Genomic DNA, 9,808 nt, shown 5'->3' with positions numbered 1-9,808 from the left:
GGACTGAGTCCCTGAAGCCGTCTCCCTGCAGGAGGAGATCCCTTGGCCAAGTGATCAATGTATTTGTTGCAGACCTCTTTGCTGTCCTCAGCGCGCGGGGGTGGGGGTGGGGGCGCTGGCGTAGCAAGCTTTTCAAAAGTGTGGGGGATGGATGTGGTCTTTCCAGTTAAGCAACTTGTTCCAGATGCCTTAACATTTGCATTCCCCCATACTGAGGAATGTGTGTAGGGGACGAGAAGTAAGCACCATCCAGGATGTGTCCATCCTGCATTCGGAGGTGGAGAAGCTCATTAAGCTGTGTCTGGCCCTGCCAATGGCCGCGTTTCTCAGATTCGTTAAGGAGCTCTTAAGTGCTAAGATCTTCTTAGGAGCGCTCTTAAGAACGCTGTGAAAGAAGGATGTGTTTTCCAGAGTCGCTCTTAGCTTAAGAAGATCTTTCACTAAGAAGGAAATGTAAGATCGAGCTGACCCACTCTTAACAGCCTTCTTACAGGCAAATGCTCAGTGATCAAGCCGCGTCAGGGAAATTTACATCCTCCACTTTTCGAAATAATAAAACAATGCTCAATGTTGAAATGCGCTCATAGCTGCGGACCACTGGCGCAAGAAACATAGGCTAATAGAAGAAGAAGAAAAAACCTTGTTATTGAATTACACGTTTAAGTTTTCCACACATATCTGCATATGAGTTTATAGTAGGCTGCTACACATAAAAATACAACAACCCTGTGGCATTTCACAGATATCAAGGAAACAGATGTAATTAAACTCAACTGAACCTCATCCAGAGAGGCTTCACCTGCTACTCTACAGTATATAAATGCGTTGCCAAAGTCCGCGCGTGTGAGAAACGATGGCTACAATACAGCACATTCTCGCTGCGAACCAACAGCGTCGCCGTGCGCGAAGCCAGACGGTTTACATAAATGCATACGTGCGTCAGCACTTCTCCCCACTGGACGTGCTGTCAGACCGGGCTGTCCAGGCAAAGTACCGGCTGCCCCGTGCGGAGATCCAACGGCTGATCACTCTGTCTCCACACATCCAGAGAGCAACCCGCTGCAATTTTGCCCTCAGCCCGGAGGTGCAGCTCCTGGCTGCGCTGCGTTTTTACGCAGTGGGGAGCTTCCTGGAGTTTCATTTTCTTAACAATAAAGATGCCGTGTTCATCCATCTAGTTCTCTTATAACTGCACGCCATTATAAAATAACTTAAAATCAAATCCTTAATCATTGATAAAAGTGCGTGCTTCCCCCGCCCCCCCTCTCAGAAAATAGTTCCGACGTCCATGAAGCCGGTGAATCAGATCAATAGAACGTTTTTTTTCTGGTTATCATCTATTGATATTCGGTACGCTACAGTTGTGGTGTCAGAATTTAATGTATTTTATGTACACAAGCAGGAAAGCTGGTGCCGCGGCCCGGCAGAGAATTAATGCTCATTTGCTCATTTATTTGCTCAAACTTGGAGCTATATGTGATCATAATGATGATGATGATGAGAAAAGAAAACACATTAACTAAAGTTACAGCCTAAACTGAGATTCGAACTCACACTAGCGGCAGATTCTGCTTTCTGAGGGAGCTGCTCTACCAGGGGAGCTATACGTCAGTCATAACACACACCAGCGTCTGGACATACGTGCTGCTGTCGTGTCTTCAACCTAAAAGATGATCTTTATAAATTTTTTCGTTGAGTAAAAATCCTCTCTGAATTATGGAACTGATAAGAATAATTTCTTAAATGCTTGTATGGACGTAGAAAATTCTGTAGGCTGTGCGTAATTGTTTCTGCCTCCGCTTATTAGCCATGGCTGCAGCGAGCGAGCAAGCGAAATCACAACCTCAGATGTCTTTAGGGTATCAGATATTTTTATTGGCTATTCTTATATTTAAGCAACATCCAGTCAGGCCGTGATATATGCTCACGGGGGCGGACTGGGACAATAATTCAGGTCGGCAATTTTACCAGTAAACAAATGTTCCTTAAAAAACGACTAATGTAGTTTAGCTCTACTGTAAAACAAAGAAAGCACAAGTGATTATCCAAGGTCACCCAGATAACTGAGGTGTCCCACCGCTGTGAAACAATCAGTCTGAATCAATATGATACGGTTTAGCAGTCCCCCTCTCCATTCACTCTACCTGTAGCCTAAAACAGCGCCACTCTCCATTGCAGCTACATTGTGGTCAAATGTGGAATTGTCCCAAAATCGTTTCAGCTGCAATTCAGTACTATGCTTCCACCTAGTGGCTACAGTTGTCACTGACATTTCACGCGTTGCGTGAATCTCGCTCCCCGCGAGTGAAATGGCCACTTTGAAGTAGTACCTACTGTATGTATTTCTATAGTATTTGTACTGTGTGCTGTGTATTTCTACTGTGATGTGTATTTCTACTGTGATCTATATTTCTACTGTGTATTTCCACTGTGATGTGTATTTCTACAGTGTATTTGGACTTTATGATGTGTATTTCTACAATGTATTTCTACTGTCTGCTATGTATTTCTAGTGTATTTCTACTGTGTGCTGTGTATTTCTACTGTGTATTTCTACTGTGTGCTGTGTATTTCTACTGTGTATTTCTCTTGTCTGCTCTGTATTTCTACTGTGTATTTTGACTGTGTGCTATGTATTTGTAGTGTATTTGCACTGTGTGCTGTGTATTTCTACTGTGTATTTCTATTGTGATTTCTATTTCTCTGTGTATGTCTATTGTCTCCTCCTTTTTTCTACTGTGTATTTTGACTGTGTGCTATGTATTTCTTGTGTATTTGCAGTGTGTGCTGTGTATTTCTTCTGTGTTTCTACAGTGATGTGTATTTCTACTGTGTATTTCTATTGTGATGTGTATTTCTACTGTGATGTGTATTTCTACTGTGTATTTCTATTGTGATGTGTATTTCTACTGTGATGTGTATTTCCACTGTGTATTTCTATTGTCTGCTGTGTATTTCTACTGTGTATTTCTATTGTGATGTGTATTTCCACTGTATATTTCGACTGTGTCTTATGTATTTCTAGTGTATTTGTACTGTGTGCTGTGTATTTCTACTGTGTATTTCTACTGTGACGTGTATTTCCACTGTGTATTTCTATTGTCTGCTCTGCATTACTACTGTGATGTGTATTTCTACTGTGTATTTCTATTGTCTGCTCTGTATTTCTACTGTGTATTTCTATTGTGCTGTGTATTTCTACTGTGTATTTCTATTGTGATATGTATTTCTACTGTGTATTTCTATTGTCTGCTCTGTATTTCTACTGTGTATATTGACTGTGTGCTATGTATTTCTATAGTATTTGTACTGTGTGCTGTGTATTTCTACTGTGATGTGTATTTCTACTGTGATCTATATTTCTACTGTGTATTTCCACTGTGATGTGTATTTCTACTGTGTATTTCTACAGTGTATTTGGACTTTATGATGTGTATTTCTACAATGTATTTCTACCGTCTGCTATGTATTTCTAGTGTATTCCTACTGTGTGCTGTGTATTTCTACTGTGTATTTCTCTTGTCTGCTCTGTATTTCTACTGTGTGCTGTGTATTTCTACTGTGTATTTCTCTTGTCTGCTCTGTATTTCTACTGTGTATTTCAACTGTGTGCTATGTATTTCTAGTGTATTTGCACTGTGTGCTGTGTATTTCTACTGTGTATTTTGACTGTGTGCTGTGTATTTCTACTGTGCATTTCTATTGTGATGTGTATTTCTACTGCGTATTTCTATTGTCTGCTCTTCATTTCTAAAGTGTATTTCGACTCTGTGCTGTGTATTTCTACTGTGTATTTCTACTGTGTATTTTGACTGTGTGGTATTTCTAGTGTATTTGCACTGTGTGCTGTGTATTTCTACTGTGATGTGTATTTCTACTGTGATGTGTATTTCTACTGTGTATTTCTAGTGTCTGCTCTGTATTTCCACTGTGTTTTTATATTGTGATGTGTATTTCTACTGTGATGTTTATGTCTGCTGTGTATTTTTATTGTCTGCTCTGTATTTCTAAAGTGTATTTCGACTGTGTGCTGTGTACTTCCACTGTGTGATGTGTATTTCTACTGTGCATTTCTACTGTGTGCTCTGTATTTCTACAGTGTATTTCTACTGTGATAAGTATTTCTACTGTGCATTTCTATTGTCTGCTCTGTATTTCGACTGAGTATTTCTATTGTGAGGAGTTATTCTGCTGTGATGTGTAATTCTACTGTATATTTATACTGTGTGCTGTGTATTTCCACTGTGTATTTCTACAGTTTTCTGTATATTTCTACTTTGTTATGTGTATTTGTACTGTGTGCTCTGTGCACTGTACAGTAGCATAAGCTGTATTTGACTGCAAAAAGGTTTCTCAAGCAAGTTTCCTAGCCTGGACTGGCTACTATTGTTCTGAAATGCTAAAAATTGACATAAGCCAGTTTTCACCCTCAATGAATTAAAGATCAGGTAAAACCTTGTTTGTCATGAAATAGATCCACATTCAACCAGTTCAGGCAAGGAAACTTCAGTGAAAGACCTTTTTTCAGTCAAATACAGCTTATGCTACACTGTAAACCCGAACGTTCAAATTAATTAAATAGATTAAGTACTGCATACTCAAAGTTTTAAAAAAGTTCTACTAACTTAATTATGTCAAGTTTGTGTAACATGTTCTTTCTTTTTGAGTAATTTATACTAATAATGTTTGATTAAATTGAAATATTTCTTTATTAAGTAAGCATAAATTAAAAACACAACTTAAGTACAAGTTAATAGAATTAAGGCCTACATATAAGAATGGTAAAGTCTTCTTATTTCTATTATTTCAAATAGGTGGAATTTAATAATAGGCCTTGTACATGCTAAAATGCAATAAAAGGGGGGGAGCACCGAAGACAGGCAGCACGGAGGACTGCAGAAAGTTGGACCTACGTGGCAACAGTCAGCCTCACTGGACTTACTGTAAGTTTTGAATGTTCATATATTGTTAATATACTAACATTTAGTTGTATTTTGGGTGCGTGTCGAAAAAAATAGCAGAAATGGCGGGTCCCTATTTTTTATGTGCTTTGCCACGCTTCCAGAAGGAAACATTGTGCTAGCAAGCCTAGCAGGTGTTCAGTTGTGTGTTACCTGTTTTAATGAGGCAGTTTAAAATGTTGGATACTTGTCCTAGAGGAGGTTGCAGGGCCGGCTCTTGGCATAGGGGGTATAGGCAGTCGACTAGAGCATAAAACAAAGTGTTTTAATCTTTATAAAATGTAATTGAATCCCCCCCTCTCATGTCTCATGGTGCAACCAACCCCGCTGTGCCCGCAGTCACACACACAGCAGAGGTGTGTGCAGTGAGATTGTTTTCAAGCCGTTTTCTTGTTAGAAATGCCAGCCCCACATAGCAAGCGGGTCAGGGCCAGATCCGGCATCAAGCCGGCACCTCTGGCCTACATCTGGCATGGCAATAGTATGTTAGCCAGATGTGGGCCAGGTCTGGCAGTGATGGCACCGTTTATGAAATGGCATGCCAAATGTGGGCCAATTGTGGTTAGGTGTATGTGGCCCAGGTCTGTACAGTAGCAGACAGGTCTGGGCCAGATCTGGCATCAAGCCGGCACTTCTGGCCTATTTCTGACCTGGTAAATAGTATGTTAGCCAGGTGTGGGCCAGGTCTGGCAATGATGGCACCGTTTATGTAATGGCATGCCAAATGTGGGCCATTTGTGGTTAGTTGTATGTGGCCCAGATACGTAGCAGACAGGTCTGGGCCAGATCTGGCATCAAGCCGGCACTTCTTGTCTATTTCTGACAAGGCAAATAGTATGTTAACCAGATGTGGGCCAAGTCTGGCAATGATGATACCGTTTATGTGATGGTACGCGATACATGGGCCAATTGTGTGTGAGTTAGACCCTAGAGTGACTTTGACTAGGGTCAAAGGGGACTATTTAAGGTTAAAAAAAAAAGAGACAGGTTTTACACATTTGAATTGTTTTTTTTTTAAGTATATTTTTGGGGCTTTTATGCCTTTAATTGATAGGACAGTTCAGAGAGTGACAGGAAATGGGAGGCAGAGAGGGGGAATGACAGGCAGGATAGGGCCGCTGAATGTGGGATTCGAACCAGGGCCGCCTGCTCTACACATGGGGCGGGTGCTCTACCAACTGAACTAAACACCGCCCCAACACATTTGAATTTTAAAAAGGCAGGACAGTCCCTTTTCTTTAATAAATGATCAAAGCTTTGTCCGAGAAGGCTGAAATCCTGACATGGCCTCTGCAGTTTGTAAAGTCCCCAGCCCATACAACCTTCAGAAACTTGAAAGGTCATCCTGGTGCATGTGAGGTCTTCAAATAAACCCCTTTATTTTTATAAATTTTCACATTCTAAAAGACTTAAAGAGCATATTGCAGGTTAGACCCCCCCCCTTAAACCAATGCTTAGAAATATAATGTAGGAACAAGTTTTTCTTAAAATTATATTTATAAATATAAATTTATAAATAAGACTTCCGTTTTTGGGAGAAAATTTTACTTCCGCATCGAAAAACCCTTAACGGAAGTGACGTAGGCAGAGGGAGAGCGGTCGGTTTGAACAATAGGAAAACAATGGATTGTGGTGCTGGTTCTGACCCCGAGGGAACTTTACATGTGTATAATTACAAATACGACAGACCACAACCGTATAACTAGGAGTCCATTATGCACATTAGAGAGCAGAGAGACACCAGGAGGAGAATTGATGGCCAGAGGAGAGAGAAATTGAGCTGTGGTGTCAGGACAGTCAGTGCAGAGTTGGTCAGAGACTGGTGGCTTAGCTTACTGTATACGCATTAGCTACGGATATGCTTACATCACAACATCGTACAGATTACTACCATGTATCATGCAATAAAAAAACTAGTATTGATTATCTAATACATGTCGGAGTACTGATACTTACCAATGACAGAATATATAGAATATTTAGATTGACTACAGTAACATTATGACACAAGTTTGGTGAGAGAACATACATTTTATTAAAAACTGACTCATGAAAGTCATGACGTCAATTCTTCCCCTCAACAGCCAGCAGATGTCACTATTTTGACTGTATCGAATGCTTCGAAGCAGTGCATCATTTTCCAGGCAACTTTGTCAAAGTGGTTCAGTGCTTCAGAAAGCTTCGGTTTCACCACCACTAGGCAAAAGTTGCAATGATGGCTAAGGTGACCCATTCAATGGGTAAAATAATAATAAATAAAAGTCAGATAGCCAGCTTTACAGTGTCACATTTCATTGATTAATTTGGTGTTCCTGTTCAACCACTAGATGGCAACACCAGACATAAAATATTCATACTATTCAGTATTTTTTGTATAGCTAGGCTATTTAAATGTCTCAAATACAATAAATTTGGTTCCACAATAAAACACACATTAACAGATACATTGTCATCTAATAGTTTGCCCATGAAATCACATTTAGCACAGTCTACAATTTATAGCCATCATGGATGCCATAGCGATAATCAAATCAAATTACACTATCATCAAAACTGTAATTAATCAAAATTTTCCAGAACATATTCAGTTTATATTTGGCTGGCAATATGCAATCAATACAACTATTTACAATTCAACATTTGGAGAGTACAACATAACACAACTCACCATTTAAGAACACACTCACTCATCACTTGTATTGGAATTTAGCTCGCCTCTCTTTCAAGCAAGCAAAGCGATCAATCACCCTCTCATTGAAATCAGGCATGTTCCTGACAAGTTCCCTCTCCATGGAAAGCAGGCCCAATGCATTCAGACGTTCCTGTCCCATTGTATTTCTCAGGAATGTCTTGAACCTCTTTAAGGTGGAGAAACACCTCTCAGCTTCAGCTGTTGTCATTGGAGTGATTATGAGGATGTTCAACAGCGCCACAGTCTCAGAGAAGGTTTCCTGGAGGTTGTAGCTCTGTAGAACCTGGTACAGAGCCAGTGCACTGCAGGAGCCCCTGAAGTCTGGACTTTCGTAGATGAGAGAAAGCTCAGTCCTGAGCCTCTCCTTGTGTAGCATGGGGTATGCCCTCATGGTGGTATTCAGAGCCTCTTCAGGGAATGTTTTCAGATGCCGGTCAAACAGCTCTGCCTCTAGCAGCACGGCACTCACAAGGTAGCTGGTGAAGGAGAACCTGTCTTTGGCATGGCCCAGGATTGTTTCACAGATCTGTTAAAATGATAAAAATGTATAGTCAGTAACACACAATTGTAAAAAAAAAAATTCTACTGGTGTTGGCATGAATGTGGCCATGATCTACTGTATCTACTGTCTCACAGTTCCAAAGTATGCATTTTATTATTCATGCAGACTTATTACTGTATCCTTGTGTGAGTATAATGGACAAGTAATGGGTGAGTAAAACAAATGACTACCATCCATTACTGAATTACTGAAAAAGAGATTGTGACTTTATCACTTGGTTCCAACACTTGAGTATGCCTACATCATTGGTCAGTAGTGAATGCAGATACCTCTTTTGACAGCCTCTGCTACTCTTGTTCATAAGGCTCTCCTTGATCTTGTGGTACCTGGTGCTTCTTGCTGCTGCTGTTGAGAGGAGCTTTGGTCCCTGAAGGGAGACAGATCAAAAGTGTGAGAATATGATGACAGTATGTCAATGCCATTATCAATAATTACTCTCTTTAAAAAAAACAGTAATACTAGTAAGTAATAAAAAATTGCCGCGAAACTCTTTCATTCACCAATATTTTGTTATGATACGCTAGTGCTATTCCCCTCTGAGTCCGGGGGTTAGCGGTTATCAACACCCGGGGTCTGTAGGTTGACCTACTGACCTCTGACCTGGACGATATCATCTCCGACCGCTGCCCGGCTCATTCTGATAATAATCATTCCGCTTCGGCATTCAGGTCCATTTTTAGTGCAACTAGCCAGAGCTTTAGTAAGTCTAGGTTGCGGAGAGGAAGCTGAACTTCGTCCAGCTGCTCATTTTGTTCAGACAAGTCGGACACACGCAGAAACGAACCGTAGCATTAGCGATAGCAACAAGGCGCGCCGCAGTCGGAGATGACATCATCCAGATCAGAGGTTAGTAGGTCAACCTACAGACCAACAGCTAACCCCGGACTCAGAGGGGAATAGCAGTAGCGTATCATAACAAAATATTGGTGAAATTAACGAATTTTGCGGCAGATAATGTGTTATTTAGAGGCTACATTGCACTGCCCTGTGTACTTGCATTATACAGATATACGCGGCTCTCAGCTGGATCTAATTTCGTTGGAACGACTTGTAATGACACCAAAGTTATCTGGGTGAGTAAATGATCGTATTTTATGCTAGAAATAAGGTCCAGATTGTAAAAAACGGTTATTATCCATTAATAATCAAAAGAAATATACCATCTGACCCATTTAAAAAAAAAAAAAACAGTGTTATGAGTATGAAAAGCCTCAGAGTTATCAATGTCCTGTATCAAATCATGAATGCTGGCAGTGAATATGCCAACAGCTTCCTCCTTGTTGATCTTCTGGAGGGATCTGGAAAGGGGAGCCGCAGCAGACGAGGACAGGACAGTGCTGCACTCTCGCACTCTCAGAGAATCCATGAGGAGCCAAAAATGCTGACAGACATGAAAGACATATGTGAAAGGCAGAAGATTACAGTACATAAATAACACAAGATATACAAACTGAAATACAAGTTATGATACTTTTTCATCAGAAATCACAAGAAGACCCTTACCTGCTTTATTTTTGCACAAGTTCCCTCCTGCGTCTCAATGTTTCTTTCCGTTGGAGTTACTTACTTCAGTTTCTCCACAACAGGCTGAGC

At 40.6% G+C, this 9,808-nt stretch overlaps 1 protein-coding gene across 2 annotated transcripts; it reads right to left on the bottom strand.

Annotated features, from left to right (window-relative positions):
- Nucleotides 1-6,978: 6,978 nt before the first annotated feature.
- Nucleotides 6,979-8,794, bottom strand: LOC311253919 (uncharacterized protein). Of its 2 annotated transcripts, none has more exons than XR_014622053.1 (2): nucleotides 8,485-8,794; nucleotides 6,979-8,179 (listed from the first exon to the last, which is right to left on the bottom strand). XR_014622053.1 is itself a non-coding variant. In XM_084384377.1 (2 exons), the coding sequence occupies exons 1-2, from the start codon at nucleotides 8,635-8,637 to the stop codon at nucleotides 7,652-7,654; spliced, it is 624 nt and encodes a 207-aa protein (XP_084240503.1). In that variant the 5' UTR covers nucleotides 8,638-8,794; the 3' UTR covers nucleotides 6,979-7,651. The 2 variants fall into 2 exon arrangements, 1 of the variants encoding a protein (XP_084240503.1); XM_084384377.1 differs by having other exon boundaries at nucleotides 8,542-8,794.
- Nucleotides 8,795-9,808: the final 1,014 nt, after the last annotated feature.

The sequence above is a fragment of the Pagrus pagrus genome (assembly GCF_965226575.1).
Source record: "Pagrus pagrus genome assembly, contig: HAP1_SCAFFOLD_70, whole genome shotgun sequence".
NCBI lineage: Eukaryota > Metazoa > Chordata > Actinopteri > Spariformes > Sparidae > Pagrus > Pagrus pagrus.
Note: the sequence above shows the minus strand (reverse complement) of the source record. Positions and strands in the feature narration are given on the sequence as shown.

Excerpts from the sequence above, each read along its gene's own strand:
- LOC311253919 (XM_084384377.1), bottom strand. The coding sequence starts at position 8,637 with ATGGCATTGACATACTGTCATCATATTCTCACACTTTTGATCTGTCTC. Across the intron at positions 8,180-8,541 it reads GCAGCAGCAAGAAGCACCAG|ATCTGTGAAACAATCCTGGG; the intron begins GTACCACAAGAT and ends TCATTTTAACAG.